Source organism: Mya arenaria, chromosome 5, assembly GCF_026914265.1.
Source record: "Mya arenaria isolate MELC-2E11 chromosome 5, ASM2691426v1".
In the NCBI taxonomy this organism is placed as follows: Eukaryota; Metazoa; Mollusca; class Bivalvia; order Myida; family Myidae; genus Mya; species Mya arenaria.
The window spans coordinates 80,180,153-80,203,887 of NC_069126.1; the positions used below are offsets into that span (position 1 = coordinate 80,180,153).

General features: G+C 37.5%; 3 protein-coding genes, 1 long non-coding RNA gene and 1 pseudogene across 4 annotated transcripts; 2 read left to right on the forward strand and 3 right to left on the reverse strand.

Annotated features, from left to right (window-relative positions):
- Positions 1 to 3,362: 3,362 nt before the first annotated feature.
- Positions 3,363 to 4,627, forward strand: LOC128233479 (uncharacterized). The gene has a single exon (XM_052947165.1). It carries the CDS (start codon positions 3,436 to 3,438, stop codon positions 4,300 to 4,302), a length of 867 nt encoding a protein of 288 aa, XP_052803125.1. The 5' UTR covers positions 3,363 to 3,435; the 3' UTR covers positions 4,303 to 4,627.
- Positions 4,628 to 11,845: 7,218 nt separating this feature from the next.
- Positions 11,846 to 15,796, reverse strand: LOC128234532 (uncharacterized). Its single transcript, XR_008260960.1, has 3 exons — positions 15,748 to 15,796; positions 12,591 to 12,745; positions 11,846 to 11,963 (listed from the first exon to the last, which is right to left on the reverse strand). It is a non-coding gene; the product is annotated as an uncharacterized LOC128234532 (long non-coding RNA).
- A 771-nt stretch (positions 15,797 to 16,567) lies between these two features.
- On the reverse strand, positions 16,568 to 18,217 carry LOC128235998 (homeobox protein Hox-D9-like). Its single transcript, XM_052950779.1, has 2 exons — positions 18,205 to 18,217; positions 16,568 to 16,878 (listed from the first exon to the last, which is right to left on the reverse strand). The coding sequence occupies exons 1-2, from the start codon at positions 18,215 to 18,217 to the stop codon at positions 16,568 to 16,570; spliced, it is 324 nt and encodes a 107-aa protein (XP_052806739.1).
- Positions 18,218 to 18,421: 204 nt separating this feature from the next.
- Positions 18,422 to 20,207, forward strand: LOC128234533 (uncharacterized; annotated as a pseudogene).
- An 830-nt stretch (positions 20,208 to 21,037) lies between these two features.
- Positions 21,038 to 23,003, reverse strand: LOC128235999 (uncharacterized). The gene has a single exon (XM_052950780.1). The coding sequence runs from the start codon at positions 22,544 to 22,546 to the stop codon at positions 21,038 to 21,040; it is 1,509 nt and encodes a 502-aa protein (XP_052806740.1). The 5' UTR covers positions 22,547 to 23,003.
- Positions 23,004 to 23,735: the final 732 nt, after the last annotated feature.

A 23,735-nucleotide genomic window follows, 5' to 3' on the forward strand; every position in this document is an offset into this window, starting at 1 on the left:
CTGCTATTGTTTGTGAGAACCGAGATCTGTACCAAGATTATGTCCTCTCACATTACCTGTCATAGCTACACTGGGAAACGGTAGTGTCGATATCGTCATCAATCGGCCAGGTAAATCTGGAGTCACTTTTCAGCGAGATAATCTTCCAGTCACTTAGGCGCAGGTAGTTGCAGTCTGCGTTGAAGTCGCTACCTATTATCCCGTCCTGAAATTGTCTTATAGTTATACCGGTTACTTATTTGCACATCCTGTAATCAAAAGTGTAGTGTCAGGTTTATAATCAGAAAATTAAAGTCTTATATCAACTTCGGTAATAAACAGTTATGTTTTATCAACCGTTGTGCCTTACGTATCATTGATGATGTGTATACACTCCGGGATAGGGGCATAAATAGACCAGAATTGCTGTACAGGCCCGGTTTGTTAGTGATCGTAGAAAGACCAGAATTGATGCGTTGGCCCGGTTTGTTAGTGGTCGTACATAGACCAGAATTGGTGCGTAGGCCCGGTTTGTTAGGGGGCGTAGCAAGACCAGAATTGATGTACAGGCCCGGTTTGTTATGGGGCATAGAAAGAACAGAATTGTTGTACAGGCCCGGTTAGTCAGGGGCGTAAAAAATACCGAAATTGACGTGCATGCCCGGTTTGTTAAGGGGCGTAGATATAGCAGAATTGATGTGCATGCCCGGTTTGTTATGGGGTGTATATAGACCACCCCAAGAATGTATGTCGAGGCCCGGTTTGCTAGGAGGCAAAAATAGACCAAAATTGATATGCAGGCCCGGTTTGCTAGGTGGCGAAGCTAGACCAGAATTGACGTACAGGCCCTGTTTACTAGGAGGCGTAGACATACCAGACTTGATATGAATGGGCGGTAGATTAGGAGGCGTAGACATACCAGAATTGATGTGCAGGCCTGGTTTGCTAGGTGGCGAAGATAGACCAGAATTGATGTGCAGGCCCGGTTTGCTAGGTGGCGTAGACATGCAGGAATTGAGGTGCAGGCCCGGTTTGCTAGGAGGCGTAGATAGACCAGAATTGATGTGCAGGCCTGGTTTGCTAGGAGGCGTAGATAGACCAGAATTGATGTGCAGGCCTGGCTTGCTAGGTGGCGAAGATAGACCAGAATTGATGTGCAGGCCCGGTTTGCTAGGAGGCGTAGATAGACCAGAATTGATGTGCAGGCCTGGTTTGCTAGGTGGCAAACATAGACCAGAATTGATGTGCAGGCCTGGTTTGCTAGGTGGCGAAGGTAGAACAGAATTGATGTGCATGCTCTGTTTGCTACAGGGCGAAAATAGACCAGACCTGATATGCAGGCCCTGTTTGCTAGGAGGCGTAGATATATCAGAATTGGTGTGCAGGCCCTGTTTGATACACGGCGTAGATAGACCAGAATTGATGTGCCGTCCCTGTTTGATACACGGCGTAGATATACCAGAATTGATGTGCAGGCCCTGTTTGATATACGGTATAGATAAACCAGAATTGATGTGCCAGCCTTGTTTGATACACGCCGTAGATAGACCAGAATTGATGTGCCGGCCCTGTTTGATACACGGCGTAGATAGACCAGAATTGATGTGCAGGCCCTGTTTGTTAAGATGCGTTGATAGACCACCGTTGATGTGCAAGCCCGGTTGCGCTTAAATGATTTAAACTCGTATTTGCGATGTACAATTTCTGAGAAACCGGTCCTATAGTGCTTCATGAAGCTACGCCAGCGTGGAAGAGGGGTCATTCAAAACGCGATCGGTATGAATATCTTGAACCTTATTTTAACAATATAATCACCTCCAATGATGGTAATCAATATGCAAATCAAGTCAACCTTATGGTCGTAAATCATTTAATTGCCTTCACTCACTGTATTGGTTGGGTATTAATACCACGCAATCCGATACGCTACATAAATTTTAGATTCAATTGAGACCAATAGTGTATACCACCCCTAAGGTGTTATGTAATATACAACCTAAGTTAATCTGCTGGACGTACATCATTGACTTCATTCATCGTATAGGTCCGAAAGTGATATCACGATATCCGATAAGCTACATCGTTCTTAGATCCAAGTAAGACAAAGAGTATAAACCACTCCTGACCCTACAACCCTTCAAATAATTATGTTCTTTAACTGTACAGAAGTCGTCTGAAATATTTAAGAATGCAGTGGCGGATTCAGGAATTCATAACGGGGGGGGGGAGAAACCAACAGTAAAATGCCCAATCTATATATATATGTGATCGTTTCAATTGTTAAGGTCTCAATTTAATGGGGACACGGGCGTCCCCGCTACTGGACAGGCGCAAAAATTGGACCAAGTGAAAAATTTTGATACCTCAAGTGAGTACAGCTCACCTTGTCGTAAATTTCCAATTCATACTTTCGCTTTAGACCTGCATTAATCTCCAATATGCACGCGCGATAAGCGAAACATAAATATAGCTATTAGACATTACATATTTTAAGTCTTGCCGATGACAGAAAACTTGTATTCATTTCTTTCAAATACTTTTTTCAAAATAGTATTACTCCCTGTTAAGCTTTATGATAATCACCTGTTCTGAGTGTCAGGAAATATCATGCCAACCAATTTATATAAACTGCATGAAGAAACATAAAACAATTCAAACAAGTTCGGTCATTTATAATATATAAATAAAATAAATTGCAAAAAAATGTGAAACAAATACGCAAAGATATCATATAATTATCAATAATGCCTGTATAATTGTGCAATAAGACAAAGAAAAATAAACATATAGCTATTTATTCAACGATATCTTATCGCCGATATCATTCTTGAACTAAAACGTGCAAGAGTCCAATAAATGATTAGGTCATGTTTTATTGCACAACAAAATGCTAAAAGAAGTGTTTTATAAAGGTATTTCCAATGGAAATTTTATCTCCAAACGTTTTAGAACAAAATATGACGTAAGTCTTTAGTATTTAATAAGAAGCGAGCGGCGTGGGTTACACAGTAAGGCGAGAACAAGCGGATGGAGGACATCTCTTTGTAAAATATATTACAAAATAATTATATTTAAAGTTGATATAAATATCAATAATATAAATTAACGAATTGAAAGGAAGTGAAAGTGCTGAAATATTAAAGACGATCATAATTATATACAGGTATTCATAATTTTGTTTTATTTTAAACATGATATCGTATTAATTATAAGGAAATTCTCTTTGGTAAAATAATTATGTATACAGGAATAATTGTTTATAATAATAACCTATCAATTTTGATTGGACATAAATTTTGCATCGGATATCTGGCTATATCTCAGTTAACCTTGCAAAAATAATAATAAAACGTGTTGTTACATTCATTATAGATTAGCTTGCATGTGACATCTGTTATATTAATTTTAATAGACCTACGTGATTGGATAAAGTATCTTCTTTTACAGTGAAAGAAAATGGGACGTGCCAATTCGTCAATTGTGAGTTTTAACTCATCCAGAAGAGGACTCAATTCATTGAAGACATCGGAAAGGAGCACATATCTTAAGAGCATTTTTGAGGGATCTTCGCCCGATATTTGTCTACTCCCCGGCGATGACAAAGCTATGTCTATGAATGCTGTGGTTGGCTACGGACAGTATCAGGTCCCATCGGCCGACGGGACAGTTCTGTTGTATGACAATAAAAGGATTAGTATGAGTGAACCACAGGTCAGTCTGAACAGTTTTGGACCACTGCCGGAAATTGACACATACAAAATGGTGTGCCCCAGTGTTCAAGTGTTGGATGGACGGTCCGTTGTAAAAGAGTTTTCGCTCGTGTCCTGGAAATACACAATGTTTACGGAATCTAAGGAAAGGACAAGGACCCTTGAAAGTACGATAGTTTTTTCTCAAAGGCTTGCATTTTCAACCGGAAAACCTGTTTTTATTGGGGGTGAAATGGCCATCGATTGCGAAACCATTCAAACGATAACGACGAACCTTTCGCAGAAGGGAAAAGAAAGGTTTTTGTCTGACGCCCAGTCTGAAATGGTAGAGCACGCCTTCCTACCGTCCACGACAAGTGCCACGTTTCGGGACAGGCGACATCTCTTTGAACTGAAACTGTACGGATGCAAAAGTGGTCCAATGCTTTCTTCAAGCGGAAGTCAACCTGATTGCTTCATTTCTTCTAAGATCCTGGAGCTCTCCGAAGCAAAGCTGGTAGACGTGGAGAAGGTCTGTAGCAGGCAGTGTAAACTAGAAACGCTGCGAAAGATCTGCCCTACGGAGACGACCGTGACCATTCCCCAGTGTCCACCACGGCACCAGGGTGGCTAATATTATTTACTGAATAATATCCGACAGCTCAAGAAAGACATCCGTCGAGTGAATGTTATTTGCAAACTCTTTTCATGCCTACTGAACGTTTAATGTGTTTTAAAATCGACTTTTTCTACGAAAACAACTGTGAATTTGTGATAGGCTTTTGTATCGAATCTGGTCGTATTGATCGGAATCGGAGGCCAAAAACTTAAATACTGGCCATAACTAAAAAAACATTCAAGATATTCAAGTGCAACTGTGTACACGTATTAATACAAATGCGCACATTTGTAACAATGCTATTCACTTAGAAATAATAACTTTTAAACTAAAACAACAGACAAGCATTAATTTGCATCTGCATTTCTCGCTATTGTTTAAGGTATTGTAACAGAAAATATAAAAAAAAATATTATCGCTGATGATAATAAATATCGATTACCTGCAGTTACACCATCGGAAAAAATGGACATTACAACATAGTGTCAATAAAGAGTTCAATGAATGTTTGACTGTTTTTAATTGTTTTATGCACTAAATGATAACATTTTTAAGATTAAGCTTTTTGAAGTGGACAGTTTTACTGATTATATAAACAAGTTAAAAGTTGATTGTTACGTTCACAGTTTTTACTACGTGTTATGCGTTTTTGTAAGATAACTATACATTGTCAGGCTAGTAGCAAACATGTTATCTTTAAATGAAACCGGTTTTGTATCAGTCAGTGGCGAAACAAATATAAATAAATCTGATCAGGGACACACTGCTTGATGCTAAACGCACTTGGGTGCATATTCCTTAAAAAAATGTTGTTTTTTTTGTAGTTATTCTTTTGATAAACATAATACAGCCTTCTTATGTACATGCTTGTAACTCAGGATTCTATTATGTGATGTATTTATGCAAATCGTTTTGTTTGTAGAAAAATATTAAATAAAAGTGTATAACACAATCTGACTGTCACATGTAATCCTTATGTATCACATAGAGATATACCATCCAGTGATATTGCGTAAGGGGGGTGGGGGGAGGGGACGCAGTTAACGGGTGCAACTTAGGACGTTTCCCCTTAAAGCAAAATCAATATATAGTTTCGATGTTGTTAAGATATTAGATGTTCTCCCTGACAAAAATTTGATTATTTTTTTCTGAAATGACATGAAGAAGTTTACTATGACAGTTCGAATGTGTAGGAGAGGAGTTGCGCCGCCCGCCCCCTTAATCCGCTAGTGATTATATTAGGAAATGCGATACCGTTAACAAATACTTTTGGGTGGACATCCCATTATTTAACCATGAAGAAAAAATCCATAGCGAGCAATGACGGATCGTAATTTGTTGACGCTTTATGTCCCTTTATACATATTATTGCTTTTAGTAATCGAAATGCTGAAAGATGCAGCAATGCCAAATAAATAGACAGTCATAGTCACTCATTTCATGGCACCATTGTCATATATTGTACCGCCAGAAATACTTGTTGTGTGATCTGCTAGTAAGTATTAAATATTGGTCTTGAAATATAATCGATTATCGGAAATTATCAGTCAAGTCAATTTTCGATTATTTAATAAAAATCGAAAGTTCATAAAAAACATTAAATGTAGTATTCAAGAAAAAAAAACCTGCATTGAAATTTTAACAGGAAAAACGAGATAATGTGCTTTTGTTTACTTTTAACACCCCTCCCACATTTTGAAAATAGCGCTCAATGTTCCTGCGAATATTCCAAATTGTTTCCGCATCGCCCAATATTTAAGTATCAAAGGGGTATTACTCTTACCTGTAATTGTCAATGATTTTGAAGTGCAGTGTAGACTTTTGTCAATTTGTGCATTTTTAAGGGCAATCATAGCAAAAGCCTGAATGAATGAAATAAATGTTGTTTGAAACCATGACGAAACCCTGAATGACTGTTATATATGTGGTTGGCAGCCATATCTAACTCCGAATGACTAGAATTAATGTGGTTGGAAACAACATCGAAATCCCGAATGACTGGCATGCAACAGTAACGAAATTCTGAATGACTGATATGAATATGGTTGGCAACAGTGACGAAATTCTGAATGACTGATATGAATATGGTTGACAACAGTAACGAAATTCTGAATGACTGATATGAATGTGGTTGGCAACAGTAACGAAATTCTGAATGACTGGTATAAATGTGGTTGGCAACAGTAACGAAATTCTGAATGACTGGTATGAACGTGGATTGCAACAGAACATTACAAAATTGTATATGACTGAAACAAACGAGTTAATTTGATAGATAACAGTTTAAGACAATTTATTTGAGCCATTTTCGATGGGAGAATCTTAGGAGGCATTAAATACGCATAAAGCAATTGCGCAATCCATTTCATGTCCTCATACACTGGTGAAAATATAAAAAGATCAACAGTCTTCACAACATAAGAATAACTGGACATGTACCAAGAACTACATATTGATTGGTCTAAAGTATTTCCAAGACTGCATACAATAATACGTAGAGGAAGATAAAAAAAATACATGTATACAAAAGTACCACCTTTTTTGGTTTAGCCGAGGGACTAACCTATTGTTGGCGAAGGAAACCTGGCCGATAATGGTTTCCGCCCTAAAACAGGACTAACCTGTTGTTGGCGAAGGGAACCTGGCCGAGAATGGTTCCCGTCCTGAAACACTGTTGGTGGCGAACGAATCCTGACCTAGAATAATTCCCTCTGTAAAATGGGTCTTATATCAGTTGTTTGCGAATGGAGCCTGGCCAAGAATGGTTCTCGCTAAAAAAAACGGGACTTAACTGTTATTGGCGAAGGAATCCTGGCCGAGAATGGTTCTCGCTCAAAAAACGGGACTAAACTGTTGTTTGTGAATAGTACCTGGCCGAGAACGATTCCCGCTCTAAAACGGGACTAACCTGTTGTCGGCAAATGAAACATGTCCGCGAATAATACTCGCTCAAAAATGGGATTAACCTGTTGTTGGCGAATGAATGGTGACCGAGAATGATTCCCGCTAAAAAACGGGACTAATCTGTTATTGGCAAATGAAACTATATCAAAATGATTCCCGCTCAAACACGGTACTAACCTGTTGTGGCGAATGAAACATGTCCGATAATTATTCCCGCTCAAACATGGTACCAACCCATAGTTGGCGAATGGAATCTGACCGAGAATGATTCCTGTTCAAAAACGAAACCAATCTATTGTTTGCAAATGGAGCCTGATTGAGAACGGTTCCCGATTGTCATGATTGTTGTGATACTGGTATGTGTCTGCAGCCTTTTACCCTAGACGGCATAGCATTACATCGAACGACATAGTTGATGAGTTAAACGGACGTCAAACATATGTCACCAGGTAGGTTGCGTTAATAACGCTGCTTCGTAAACAAGCAATGAATATCGCGATACATGCATGTTTATATTAAAGGAAAATGGTTAAGTTGATATATGTACTGGGTGAGTACCTAAATCGGAACAGTACCTAAATATGGAACACCCATTATAAAAGCGTTATTCCGATCCAGGTCAGTTTGATTACGATTTTAATCAATATAGACGTTTGCCTTAGATACAAGTTCCAAAGAACATGATTCTCCGGTAAGTATTTCAAAAACTGCTATCATTTAAAGTTTTTCATGTTCAAATGTCAATACATGGCATGCGGGGGGAAATACTTCATGCTTGCCACAATCACAGCATACTGGTACAGCCTGTATTACTGAAATCATCAAATTTTACTGACAAAAATGTAACAAAAAAACAAGCTGGAAATAACAGAAATTTATAATTTACTTAAACGAAACATGGAGCAATAATTTAAAAAAAATTCATAAAAATAAATAACGAATTAAAACTGTTCTATATTTAGGTACTCCGAGGACGAAAATGGCAGTCAATGACTGTGCGGTTAATAAAGTACTTTTCATGCAGATTGGTAGCATTTTGAAAAATGCCATTTATATCAACCAATTGGTCATGAATCCTAGTATGCTGATGGAAAATTTTGTAGTTGTGGTGCAGGTCTAACTAAAAATATTTCAAATATAGTGCCGAAAGTGTTCCGTTTAGGTACTCACCCAGTATAAAACAATGGAAATAAGGGAGATATTGTATCATGTAATACGAATGATACTGACGTTATTAAAAACTGTTCAATGTAAACTATATTGAAGTCATCAAATGAGTATGTGATTTGCTTATGTAGTTTATATTTTAGCTTAACTTAACTTTGACCGTGAACTTAATCTGATGTTTACCCCCTCTTTGGTTCGGAATGCACGTGATCGATTTGGTTATTTGCCCCTATCTGGTTAGGTTTTCAGCAGTTTTACACTATTGAATTATATTGAATAACTGATTTTGACTCCATAAGCTTTGGGAATATTAAAGTCATCGATGGAAATTCTAGTAACATTCCGTCTCGCTGCGAAACTTGTGGTCCCTATTCCTCATTTAAAAGATATCTTAGTCTTAAACCCTGTGCTGCTTAAGAGTAATTATGTTCATCCGTAAAGTTACGGGCAAAATGAATGCGATTATTGTCATTCCGATATTTAGCTTTAAAACACCAAAAACGAGGCTAGGCCTTGATCTTAAGCCTACGATCTTTATTGAATCTTGGCCTCATACTTATATGTGTACTTAATTTAATTTAAAACTAATCCTGTCAAAAAGCTATAAATACATTTAAATCCCGGTGAACATGGGTCGCTGGCCGTTCCAAAGAGTCGACATTGACATTTAATGATAAATATAGTTTGATGAATATGCGGTCTGTCAGTTTTGTTTGTACATTGTTCGTCCCTCGCTCAGTGTATCTTAGGGCTTAAAATGTTTTTTTTTAAATCGCTACTGAGCTTGACCTTGTAGTTTCTATTGTATCATTAAACTACCGAGGACTATTTCTACATATTTATAACTTTAGGAAGAGGAAAACAATGTTCCCATTGTTTAAACAGACCAATGAGAATGTTCTCGCTAGGGCCTTCATGTTTCTTTTGAAGTTTTGCTGCTATATGACAGAATGGTTGGTAACATTACCCCAGATTGAACAACTTCCTTACCTGTTATTTCCACTGGTAGTAAGAGATACTCTTAAATGCTTTTTCTGCAATTAAAATATAGACTAGACACCATTTCATAGAAAATGGTAACACTAGTTATTAAGATGCTTCTGTTATATAACCCCTTGCATGGACATTGATAAACAGTAACACTGAATACCATTGCACATATCATTTGGTGTTCGCTAATTTGAAGCAAATATTGCTATTTTGTTCCTGAATTCATTTATTAATTATAAGCATACATGTTATGTTCTAACCCTTAAGATCTTGCTGATCATTGGCTCGATTATTGTGCTTTGCTCCGGTGGCGAAGCTGACAAAGCGAAAGAACGACCTAGTAGCGGAAAGGTACTTCGCAAGAACCAAGTAGCTCCCGGAAATATCCCCGGCTTCAGGGCCGGCAGAAGGCGCTTCTGATGTTCGAACTGCTCAGTGACCACACCTAGAGACTGTTATAACCGTTTCAATGTTGTGCCATTTTGTTTATTGTTTCTATTTTTTCTTAAGATTGGTTTGTTCAACTAATCCGTCCCTATGTACCATTGTATGTTGTTAAATTTTCAAAGCAATAAATACCTTCGAATGCTAGGAGGATTTTGTTCATCAGTGATATATTTTTATTAAAATCATGACTAAGGGTGTTAAGCAAAAGTATTCATTTCAAAGTAATTGATGCCAATAGTATTCTTAATTTACTAGTACACACACTTTAAGATCATGTTATGAAGTATGTCAGTAAGAAATATTAAAATAACGCACAATAAAACAGACAGACAGAACATGACAAGATCTATAAATAATATTTCCGATCATTCAACATAAGTTGATGGCACTTTTTATGTAGTTTCATATAAGACACCAAAAATGGTTGATATATAAATTATGTACACTGTTTTAAAACGCCCCGTTTAAAATAAATGAGTTCAATGTCGGTATTTAACTATGAGAAAAATGTTTGTGTTGCGGGTAGTGATAGCTTGAGTATTCAAACTTTTAAAGAAGTATATAAATTGCAAATAATGAAAAACAAAAATAGTGGGTTTAGCTTAATCCTATTATAACGGTCTTAAGTTTCGAGAAATTGGGGTTAGGCGTGGAAATCAAACATGGTGATTAATGGAGCTATCAAAAATGCTTAGATTTCTTAAATTAGCCAACACAATGGTTCTACAAAATGTGAAAATCAATTAACGGTCGCCTGTATCGCTTAATGTCCGCTAAGCTGCTTTGATATTGTCAGCTCACATGTGTAAGGTGGCTGCAATGAACATTTGATAAGGATATCAAATATTTCTTTCCGAACTGAATAAATCAGTCCATAAACATCCGGCGGCGCATGCGTAATGAATGCAGATTTTAAATATCCATCTGTCATGCTAAGTAGTTCCGCAGAAATAGTTCCAGGACACGAGGAGCGGAACGCCATTAAGTTGGACATGATGTATTTATCATCAGAAACCGTAGTATGCACTGTGACAAAGTCCATATGTGAGGCCTCCATCTGCAATTTAGTCGTAAAAACTGAGCTGGCGCAGGAAGGCGTATGGTAGATACTTCTGATGTCATTGACGTTAGCAACTGGATGTGAGTCGACGACGGTGAAGGAAATCAATGTCCTCAGACCCTGTTGTGTTTGTACGTGAGCTGAAAATATGACATTTTTATTTAAATTTAGTTACAGACATTTATGAGAAATCGTCATTTTGGTATATTTCCTCTCGTTATAGGTACTTACCTTGGATTTCGGTACAAGGAAGCATACCATAGTGATTCTGGAACTTCAGTGGATAGGTTGTTCGTTATTGTGCTCCTAACATTATCAACAAACTACATAAGAAGGAACTCTCTGCTTCCAAAGGATCACTTTTGAGGATCAGTAATTTTAGTTTAAATATATGATTTTAATCTCAACTTCAATAATTATCATAAATATGTATAAACGTTACAAATACCATTACGATGATGTTTTTCCTCAATTAAATATGGCATTATGATAATTTCATTTGACGTCTTGAACTGATCAATGTCTTTATTGAAGAGCTTAGTCGTACATGAAAATGTTCTTACTAAGTTAGTTCCATAGCTATATTATATAGCTGCAAATTTGTATGAATTGAACCATAGCCTACATTAAAATGAAACACGATGTTAAGGAATGAAATCAAGTCGATACATTGCCATTTGTGACGTTTATACAAATTTAAAATTATGTTTCTGCTTCCTCCCGCAGTCTGTGTGAAAGGTTGAATATCATTGTTTGTCCTCGTATATCGGATATGGTAGTTACGTTCATCCAATTCTATTTTTCGTATGAGAAACGTAATTTTTCCAACATGTTTAATGTTTAGTAGTCAAATGCAGCTTCCTACACATTTATAGTTTTGGGGGCCGTGATTTGCGTGCAAATTGGTCAATTGACTCAATAAAATATAGGAAATTTATTTAGTGGTGTCTGACTTTCAACAACATATTGAGTAGGGATAAAACAAAATCCCTGGTAATGAATGTGTCTCACCATTGTTTTGTTGAAATGCATTTCCTCATCAAAGCGAAAAGCATGAACACTTCCCGGAACAACCGAATCTTTCATGAGGTTCCCTGCTATCACAAACCTTTTGCAAACAGTATGGATATAAATAAAATGAACTACATGTACTAAATTTTTTCAGAAGTTACATGGTTACCTTTGACAATGTTAAACTCGAACGCACGCAAATATGATGTATTATCAGCATTTTGTATATTAAAACGGAAGAGAACACACATAAGAAGTAATTATTACGCCTTGAATATTTCCACTAACATCTCCGAAAAAATAGTGTAGGTAGGTAGGCATTAATTTTGTTCTCTTTTGTTTTGAAGAACCGGTCTCTGTACCAAACCCCTGGACCTATATCAGGGTATATCACGATTGTAGAACTTTTTATATATAAATAGATCAAATTTTAACATGTTCACTCAAATACACAATGTTAATTCATCATCATCATCATCATCATCATCATCATCATCATCATCATCATCATCATCATCATCATCATCATCATTCACTATCATCATTATCATCATCATCATCATTCATCATCATCATCATCATCATCATCATCATCATCATCGTCATCGTCATCATCATCATCATCATCATTATCATCATCATCATCATTCACTACCTAAGCATCTTTAACATTGTGTAAGTCTCAGATACACTGTAAAACCAAGATAATGTCCTGTCACATTACCTGTCATAGCTGCATGATGACTGTGAAACGGTAGTGTCGATATCGTCATCAATCAGCCAGGTATATCTGGGGTCACTTTTCAGCGAAATATTCTTCCAGTCACTTAGGCGCAGGTAGTTGCAGTCTGCATTAAAGTCGCCGCCTATTATCACGTCCTGAAATTGTCTTATAGTTTGTTATACCAGTTACTAATTTGCACATCCTCTAATCAACACTGCAATATCAAGTTTTTAAATCTGGAAATAAAAGTCTAATATCAACTTTTCTTTTAAATATTCATGTTTTATCAAACGGTGTCTTAGGTATTATTTTCGATGATGTTTGTACACACCAGAACAGGGGCGTAGATATACCATGATTATTATTGTGGAGGCGTAGATAGACCAGAATTGATGTGCAGGCCAGGTTTGCTAGGAGGCCAAAGAATATCAGAATTTCCTTGCAAGCCCGGTTTGCTAGGAGGCGAAGTTAGACAAGAATTGTTGTGCAGGCCAGGTTTGCTAGGATGCTAAGATAGACCAGCATTGTTGTGCAGGCCCGGTGTGCTAGGAAGTCGAAGAAAGGCCGAAATTGATGTGTAAGCCCGGTTTGTTAGAGGGCGTAGATAGACCAGAACTGATATGCTAAAACAGTTTGTTAGGTGGCGTCGATAGACCAGAATAGGTGTGCAGGACCGGTTGCTAGGAGGCGTAGATAGACCAGAATTGGTGTGCAGGCTCGGTTGGCTAGGAGGCGTAGACATACCAGAATTGTTGGACAGGCCAGGTTTGCTAGGAGGCGAAGTTAGACCAGCATTGTTGTGCAGGCCAGGTTTGCTAGGAGGCGAAGATATACCAGTATTGTTGGACAGGCCAGGTTTGCTAGGAGGCGAAGATAGACCAGCATTGTTGTGCAGGCCAGGTTTGCTAGGAGGCGAAGACATACCAGTATTGTTCTGCAGGCCCGGTTTGTAAAGGGGCGTAACTAGACCATATGTAATTGATTTGCAAGCCCGGTATTTTGAAAGGCGGAGACAGACCAGATTTGATGTGCAGGACCGGTGTGCTAGGATGCGATGATATACCAGCATTGTTGTGAAGGCCCGGTTTGCATGGAGGCATAACTAGACCAGAAATGATTTGCAAGCCCGGTTTGTTAGAAGGCGGACATAGACCAGATTTGATGTGCAGGACCGGTGTGCTGGAAGGCGAAGAAAGATCAGCATTGCTGTGCAGGCCCGGTGTGCTAGGATGTCGTAGAAAGATCGGAATTGATGTGTAAGCCCGGTTTGTAAGAGGGGCGTAGATAGACCATAATTGATATGTTGAGCCGGTTTGTTAGGTCGCGTCGATAGACCAGAATTGCTAGGAGGCCGTAGAAAGACCAGAATTTCCTTGCAAGCCCGGTTTGCTAGGGGGTGTAGAAAGACAGGAATCGATGTGCATGCCCGGTTTGATAGGGGCGTCAAAAGACCAGAATTTATGTGCAAGCCCTGTACGCTAGAGGGCATTGAAAGACAAGAATCGATCTGCATTCCCGGTTTATTAGGGAGCGTAGAAAGACAAGAATTGATTTGCAAGCCCGGTTTGCCAGGGGACGTTGATAGACCATAATTGATGTGCTGGCCCGGTTTGCTAGTGGTCGTAGATATACCAGAATTGGTGCGTAGGCCCGGTTTGCCAGTGGTCGTAGATAGGCAAGAATTGGTGCGTAGGCCCGGTTTGTTAGGGGGCGTAGATAGGCTAGAATTTGTGCGTAGGCAAGGTTTGTTAGGGGGTCGTAGATAGACCATAATTGATGTGCAAGCCAGGATTGCTAGTGGTTGTAGATAGGCTAGAATTGGTACGTAGGCAAGGTTTGTTAGGTGGCCGTAGATAGACCGTTATTGATGTGCAGGCCAGGTTTGCTATTGGTTAGAGATAGGCTAGAATTGGTGCGTAGGCAAGGTTTGTTAGGGGGGGGGGCGGGGCGTTGATATACCATAATTGGTGTGCCGGCCATTTTTGCTAGTGGTCGTACATAGACTAGATTGGTGCGTAGGCATGGTTCGTTAGGGGGGCGTATATAGACCATAATTGATGTGCAGGTCAGGTTTGCTGGGAGGCCAGAATTAATATACAAGCCCGGTATCCTAGGTTGAAGACAGACCAGAAAGGATTTGCAAGCCCGGTTTACCAGGGGCCGTAGAAAGACCAGAATTGATGTGCAGGCCCGGTTTGTTAATGGTCATTGATGTACATGACTAGATGTTCAAGCCCGGATTGTTAGATGTGTTTTTCGAGGAATGCTCCACCGGTGAATTTGTTTAATGCAATCTAAGGGTTTCAAACATACTAAAATACATTTATTTGAGATTCCGGGCCTACATGGAGCTATGCCATTATGGAAGAGTGTTCATTCTTAGTGTGATCTGAATCGGAATTACTATTTTAACCTTATTTTAACAATATTATGTCAATCTTAACGATATACACTATTATTATACCTCACGTGACCTGCCCATGTTAATTTCTCATATACCCATCATGGGCAATTTCTTACTGTCATACTAACAGTACCGTTTTGACCGGTTGACATTATTACTGTCACATAGCACGCGTGTCTAAAGATAGGCATTGTTTTGGTTTCCCAAGTCTGAGGTGGTAAGCGCTTATTTAAATGTGTTGTTAATCTGGTTAAAACGGCGTTTGCATTATTTCTAAATGTGATTTGCATCAAAATGACGGCTAATAATGTAAACAAAAAATAATTACAGAATAAATTGATTAAATTTGAAAGTTGTGTAATGGTAAATATCTTATATATGTATATAAATGTAACTGTTTTCGGTAGGGTAACAGTATTTCCCTCATGTTGACAATATGTACTGTTACACTGGAAGCCATGCAATATTTATATATTGTTTATGTTCTTAATTTTTATCACACAATCCGATAAGCCCCATCGTTCTTCAATCCAATTAAGACCTATACTGAATACCACCAATCACCTTACAAATAACTGAAACCGTAAAGAAGCGATGGCATGTCCAAGAATACATAACTGAGTGGCACAACCGTAACGAAACACTATATGAATATATTATTTGTAGTATCAATCATATATAATATGAAGTTATTAATGATATATGTTTTATATGTATTTTGTATATGTCTGAGCGTTTTAACTGTTAACGTACCGATTAACGTACCCCCTCGCCTGCTAGAACCGCCACTGGACTGTTTGAAAAATGGGACCCTCAAGTGACAGAAAACTGTTTTTACCTCAGGTTACAAACTATCTGAGCACATCTATCGGAAATTCCCATTTCATACTTTCGTTTTAGACATGTTTTATCTCCAGTATGTAAGTCCGATAAACAATATTTATTCCTATAAGATATTACATATCTTAGGTCTTGTGGATGACAGAAAACTTGTATATTCATTTCTTTTAAATACGTGTCTCAAAATACTACCAGGCAGAGCGCAACCGGGTACCAGGCAGAGCGCAACTGGGAACCAGGTAAAGCTTAAATGGGAACCTGGCAGAGCCCAACTGGGTACCAAGCAGAGCTCAGCTGAAAACCAATCAGAACTGGGTAACGGAGGTATCTGACAAATGGCGCATTAATACATGCATAATTATGTTTTTTTCTCTAATATTAGACAAAATAATGTTCAACTTTTGTCCAATGTTTTCAACAATCGCATAACACACATCCACAACTTCCATTGCTTCCGTGCGTAGGAGCACGCAAATTGCGTGCTCAAATCGTATGCACACTCTTGCGATACGTCAGCTGAGTTCCTTAGTAGAATTTATGTCCTTTCTGATAACCTAATTGCTATTCAGTGCCTCTCCAATAATCACGAGCTTCGAAGTCCCCAGGGACAAATTAACTGATATTTAGACCCTTCTTTCTCATGATCAATACTTTTTATCACACATGAACATAAATCCAATTTCAATAATAATTTATGTCACACTTAGTCAGCAGTATCTAACTACAAGCATTTTCATTGGCCCATATGCATTCCAATGTCTGGGACATCCGGACTACCGTCTTTATCCGAATCACCGTCATGTTTGGTAATTTTCTTCGCCTTTATTCTTCGGTTCTGGAACCAAATCTTGATTTGTCTTTCTGAGAGGTTTATAAGCTGGGACAATTCCCAGCGTCGGGACTTAGAAATGTATGTAGAGCTGTTATATTCCCTCTCTAATTTCGCGATTTGGAACTTCGAATATGGACGGCGTCGCTTATGTAACGTGACGGCCGTTGGCGCTAACGTCGTCGACGGCAGATGGATTGCGTTCCCCATATCTCCTGAAAATACAACAAAAATGTTCTTATTTACTGTGTATTTGTGTTAAAGATCAATTATGAAACATAACAGCATTTGCAAAGAGGACTGTGGAAGATTTTTTTTCGTTTATAAAATCAATTCATTAAAAAATATGGATAGTACTATATATGTATATAATCAATACCATGCCAATATTTTCGTTATTCAAACAATTATCATGATAATTATACATGTATAACTGACATATGTTTTTAACTTTTGATAGCAAAACTGGTGTGCTTAGTTACCAGGGTTTAAATGTATCATGCATTTCCTTAAAGGGACACGTTCTCTTTTTAAAGGCTCAGGCATTACGAAATTAAAATCCGTATAGTTTGTGCAAACAAATATTGTAAGAATGATAAAACATCATCAGTTTATTCTTTTGTTCTCAGATATTGAAAAAAGCGAAATAAAATGCTCGATTTCGTCGAACAGCTTATGTTTGAAATATTTATAATTTGTGCTTCAAAAAATGTATGGGGTATCTGCTTGTGGCGGTTTGGTGTTTGTCGATGGAAGGTAAAACATATGAATTTTAGCAAGTTTGAAACATCGTAACTAACCATGAAATTCTTCGAATGAGTCCGCTTAAAATAGAATTGCTGTTTTAACGCTAATGGGTTTTCTTTCAAAATTAAGGAAATACAATGGGTTTTTTTCATGTAAGGGACTCGTTAATAGAACTTCAACGAAAATAATTGTCTCCAAATCTGAACCTATTTAACGTGGACGATTCCTCTTAAAGGTGATTGTTTTACCTATTAGACAAAATATTCCTCTCTACATCTGACCCTATTAACCGTGAGCAATTCCCTTTAAAGGTGATCGTTATACTAATTAGACGAATACATGTATACAAAATACAAATAAATAACAATGATTTGTCTACAACCGTTGTTCTCTTGGCTATTTAATAATGCGAACACCTGCGAAAATAATTTGTTAAATGAGATAGAATATGCTGTATTCATTGATGTACAATGTATATTATTATGTATCGTTGTTTGAAAAATGCTAAAATGCATAATTAATTCATTATAATGAAACGCAGCTCTAAGCATGAAAATCGCATAATAAAAGTGTGTGTTTAATTTTTGAAATGTTATTATGCATAATTATTGTTATGTATTATAAATTGTTTTCAGTTTTTTGTCGATGATCTGTTTTACTTGTTTTGCCGAGTTGTACTCACTTGTTTATTTTACAGTTTGTTCGCTGTTTAAAGGGACTTCATATCATATGATTCAATTGCAAGAAAAAATGAAATTTTTATCGTTGTGTACAACACTTTGAATCTTACTTACTGATGTAGCACATCACTAACGACATATGTATCTTTCGCGTCTACCACGTAAATACCAGTACATTCAAATAAAGCGTCCGTATAGACGATTCTATTTAATAGTACAGTACGAATTATCTCCCCTGTCAAATACTCTTCAATTTACTTGTCCGCCATTGCGGAAGTGAAAAACCAATAATCTGTCAAATTATCTCGAATCGATAAAATATCGGATAATTATGCCATATAAACGAGGTGGTGGAAGGCAGTGTGTTGTGGTTAATTGTAGCAATAACCAGAAGAAACTTTGCGACTGGGAAAATTCCACCTGCCAGTTTCATAATGATGTAAATGGCAAAGACTGTCCATGCCTTGTACCGTTCAAATTCCACTGCATACCGGCATCGGGAGAAAATCGTCTCCAGTGGTTGAAATCCATCAACAGGAAAGGCTTTGATCCTCCTATCAAGTCAGTGGTGAGTTATGCTAAATTTTGGAAAAAATGGAGTTACTGTGTCATATTTTTTTTATATTATGTATTATGTATACAGTACCATAACCACTATGGTGAACAGCCACCCTTAAAAATGGAAAAGCACCACACTTATTGTCGGCAACATTAAATTAAGAAATGATGTTAAAACATTTTTTCATTAATTGTTAAGGTGTAAATAAATCTATATTTTCAGGTTTGTTCGAAGCACTTTATAGATGGCCGCCCTACAAAGCAAAACCCAATCCCAGTGTTGGAAATGGGATATCGACAAGTGACGCCAAAGACACCTGGACGTAGACCTTTGAAAAGACTCCGTCTAGAATCTAATGAAAATTCAAGTCCATGACAGTCACAGCCACAACCTGATCCATTATCAACTCCTGTAAAACGACCAAGTCCAAAAGTGGGCTGTCCTCCTGACGAAATGTTGACAGCTACCCCAATCACTGATGCTGATGAAGCCTTTACGGACTGTCAGCAATGTTTAAGCATCTGTTGTCAGAAATACCCACAACACTGCCATAATGCCAATAAGCCTAAGCTAGTAGACAGCAGTACACAGACTATGGATTTGGTGGCCCATGACCACACTTACTGGTATTCTCTTAAAACAAAGACGGTATCTACTCAGCATTCTTCTGCGGAATTTGGTTTTGAAAACATACAAACAGACTCAGACTCTCGTTTTTACACAGGATTGAGCCTCTCAGTGTTCATGACATTAATTTCAACATTGTCAACTTATGGAAAAGGTTTCCCATACAGAATGAGTGTTCCAAACCAAATCCTCTCAGTGCTGTTAAGATTAAGGCTTGCACTCACATTCGAAGACATCGGCAGACGTTTTGGTGTGTCTCACCAACTCATGAGTAATGTTTTTAAGTCATGGATCAATGTAATGTCCCAACATCTGTCACATTGTGTGGTATGGTTGCCCAGAGATACTATTCGAAGAACATTACCAAATTCCTTCAAAACATCATTTCCAAAGACAACCTGCATAATAGACTGTTCTGAAATTTTTATTCAAAGGCCATTTTCATTAAAAGCAAGGGCTCAGACTTGGAGTACATACAAAAGTAATAACACTGCCAAATTTCTGATTGCGATAGCTCCAAGTGGATTTATAATGTACATCTCACCATTGTATGGTGGACGGGCAAGTGACAATTTCATCACTAAAAATTGTGGATTTTTGGACTATTTGCTGCCTGGGGATGAAGTAATGGCTGATCGTGGTTTCACAATAGGTGAGGATATGTGTAGCCGTCGAGTCAAACTGAATATTCCTGCATTTATGAAGGGTCGGTCGCAGCTATCCGAACAGGAGACCATTGACTCTAGAAGGATTGCGGCTGAAAGAATTCATGTTGAGCGCGCTATCATGCGAATGAAGTCTTTTAGACTGTTGAACACTAAATACAGTATAAAAACATTACATAATGCAGATAAAACTGTCCGTGTAGTTGCAGCTTTGTGCAACATGAGAGATTCATTAATACGGGATGATGTTGTTGACTAGACAAAGATCTGTGTATACATGTAGTTTAATTAATTTCACAGCCGTTAATGTTGTTTATTGTATACATTTTATTGTTTATTGTATACAGTATGTTGTTTATTGCATACTGTATGCAAATGAAATGTATGCTACCTCTTGGTAATTGTCCAATGGTTTGGATCTTAAATTCAAAAGCCAAATGGTTGTTTTTGCTATTTCATTCATTAATAACACTATGCATGTCTTAAATGAATTTCATATTAAATATGGTGCATAAAAAGAAGAAAATATATTGTCTATTATCTCTTTTCTGTATAAGCCCACACTGGCAAAAAACAAGACTAGTAGATGGTGATGCAAATCCCAACTGGAGAAGTATTGGGTCTATCCATTTATTACTGTACAATAAGCTTTTCAAGTAGTGTCCTTGATGAACTATTAAGATATGTATTAAGTATATACATATGCTTTCAACCCTTTAAGAGACTCGTTCAATTTTTTAATGGTCAGATATCTTATGTTTTGATTTCAAATTTAGTTTATTGGTGTCAAGCTAAAGTCAGTGAGCGAGTCCCTTTAAAGTTTGAAAAAGATTTCAAGGACAATAATCTGAGTTTACTCCTTTAATTTTATGATGATTATAATAATGTATTACAGTAATAATTTTTACATATAATTATATGAATTACAATATTTAAGTTTTAACAGATAAATAACAATCTTAAGAAATCAAAAGTGTGTGCATTTCTCACAGAAATTTCCATTACATTTTAAGGTACACATAAAATGACATTCAGATTTAATAATCTTCTTCTAGGAAATTTCCTTAAGTCTCAAGTCCTTAAATTTGGTATGGAATTAACGGCACAAGGATTTGTATTCCGGGGAAATTTTCAGACGACTTGCCTGGAACTCATCTGTTAGTCTAACAAGGAGGTGCTTAAAATAAAAGTCACGGATTCTAGGAAGAATGCCCTTTATAAAGTCTTTACTGTATTGAACATCCACAACACACTGCTTTTCAGCTGTCCACACAACAAACTTGCACATAGTTGACTCAGTGCAAAACATTGCAACTTGCACTTGGCAATAATAGCCATTTTTTCCCTTGGGGCTCAATTTCGGCTGACCATCTTCAAGTAGAACATCATATTTTCCTGATGATATGAGGTCTTCTAGCGGGCGTGTTGGACATTTTATTTCCACAATTGTTCTTTCGTCTATAATACCATCTGGGCTGGCAGCAATATATGGCTCCGTTAAACTAACAACAATCCCAGATTTTCTAACCTTGTGACCAGAAACGCTTTCATACCAGGCTCGTGCAACTGGTTCGTATTTCTGTCCATGACGTGTAGCAAAACATCCCTTAAACCTAGGATAAATTTGATTTGTCACAAATTTATTAGGATTAGCTCTTTTAGTCTTTGGCAAATCATTCACTTTGCTGCTGGTTAATCTCAATTTTCTACTGTCTGTCCAGACACAGGTGTTCTGATTTTCTGTGGATTTGGCTAACATTTGAATTTTTTCTGAACTAATGTTGACATATTTATCGTAGAATGTTTGGCATTTGGCACATGACAGAGGAACTTGTACAGGATACGAGGCATTTTCACAATGTTCTTGGTGCAGGATTTCTTCATTTATGTCCCTTTTAACCTCTGGTGCATGTAGCATTTTGTACAATATTGTACCTTTACACTCCCAAATGTTTGCCACTGTGGAATTTGACACAAAGTCCTGTAAGTCACTATGGTCCAGAAACTGTTCAGTACGAGGTGGACAATCTGTATCCGTGTTGGTCTTGTTGGCTGTTTTCTCAGTACATGGTTGTAGCTGAAATGGGCTTGGTCGGTCAAACACCATATCTGAAATGGTGTCATGTGACAGTACTTGCGCAGCTCCTTTACCCCAAGCCCGCTGTTTGTCTGTACACGTTTCCCCACCTACACCATTCGCCCACGCCAGTGTAATTGCATAAATAATTGCTGATATATGACTACACGATCGGGCATTGCCAGCTGGACAAGAACAATGGCCAGTCTCAACAGTATTTTCACTAGAAACCGCAATCCATGAGTTGTAGTCCTTGCGCCCAACGCCTGGCTGACTCGGCGAAATTTTGGCCTTTATGTAAGTCATACCCTCACATTTAATGGACCACATATCACCCATCCAACCATTTTGTACATAGTTATATCCGTACAACGACCTAAAGGATTTCATGGCCTTTCCATCATATGCTTTTGCATGTATCAAATAGTCAACAAGATCCTCGTACATCAGTTTAGGCCAGGCATTGCTTTTGTTCTTTTCCCACTTCAAGTCATCGGGTGGCAGCCCTGTAAAAAGTAATGCATACATAAATCCTCTATTTGGAATAACATTTATTTGCAAAAGAGTTGGAAGTATTTATAATTACAGCCGAGTGTATAAGACAAAAGCCCAAGGCTATTTACAAGAAATGTTCACACCTGTCAAATCTCTTGGCAGTCAACAGGTCAACATTATGTACTCTGGCAAGTTGAACGGCTATTGTCATTATTTTTTCCGTCAAGAAAGCATTTTATACAACATTTTATAAATGTTTATTTAAAAACCAAAAAAAGATTCTTACTTTAATTACATGAATAATCCTCTAAAATGATAAACATAATTTGTTAAACAAAGTCCACCATTTTGTTTTTTAGAGCAATACGGCAGTATTTAATTGTCTTTTTACAGGCCAGTTACAACTATACGGTCTACTATTTATTACAATTACATTCAGAAAAAGTGTTCCAATAAAACAACTTACGTAGCTGCTTCTCGGAGGTCATTTTTGGTCTCAATTCTAAAATTTAAATGGCGTGTGAGCGTTCTTGCAGACTATCAGGAACTTTCACTTCTGTAATGGCGGACGGTCACGTGACAACAAAATGGCGGCGGTCTAATTTAAGACATATGAATCGTCTATAAACAACAATATTTTCATGACCTAAATTGGCGGGAAATATTTTTTTAATATTTATAATTTCCCAATCTTTATGAAACTTACTCAGAACGTTTGCCTTGATGAAACAGGGCAAGGTGTGTGTACACAAACAATAGGTTACAAGGCCAAATCTTAATGCTACACTATAAATTCAAACAAATGCAAAACAGAGATCATATATCATATCTATCGTTCATAAGAGTCCATCACTTTGCAGCCGTATTGTATGTTTCGGTTTGAATATTTCACGAACATGTGATTTCCATTCCATCTACGTTGCCTTATGAGGCGGGGCATATCAATTCAACGAATTTGCTTGTTTTATATCAAGCACAAGTATAAGAATTCGGGATTGTTCATTGAAAAGTATAATTTCGATGACTGTGTAATGATTACAAGAGGATTCGTGGCAATAAGAATTAAGTCGTACAGTATCATGAGAAGTCGTCTCATATTTATGGCAAATAGATATAACATTACCGAAGATATGGATACCATATTTGGACTAGGGTTTAAAACATTCAGCACATGCAGTATAAAAAAACAAAATCCGTAAACATGACATTTGATAAGCATCTT

What these genes read in the sequence shown, in the direction of transcription:
- LOC128233479 (XM_052947165.1), top strand. Translation starts at nt 3,436, where the DNA reads ATGGGACGTGCCAATTCGTCAATTGTGAGTTTTAACTCATCCAGAAGA.
- LOC128235999 (XM_052950780.1), bottom strand. Translation starts at nt 22,546, where the DNA reads ATGTATGCATTACTTTTTACAGGGCTGCCACCCGATGACTTGAAGTGG.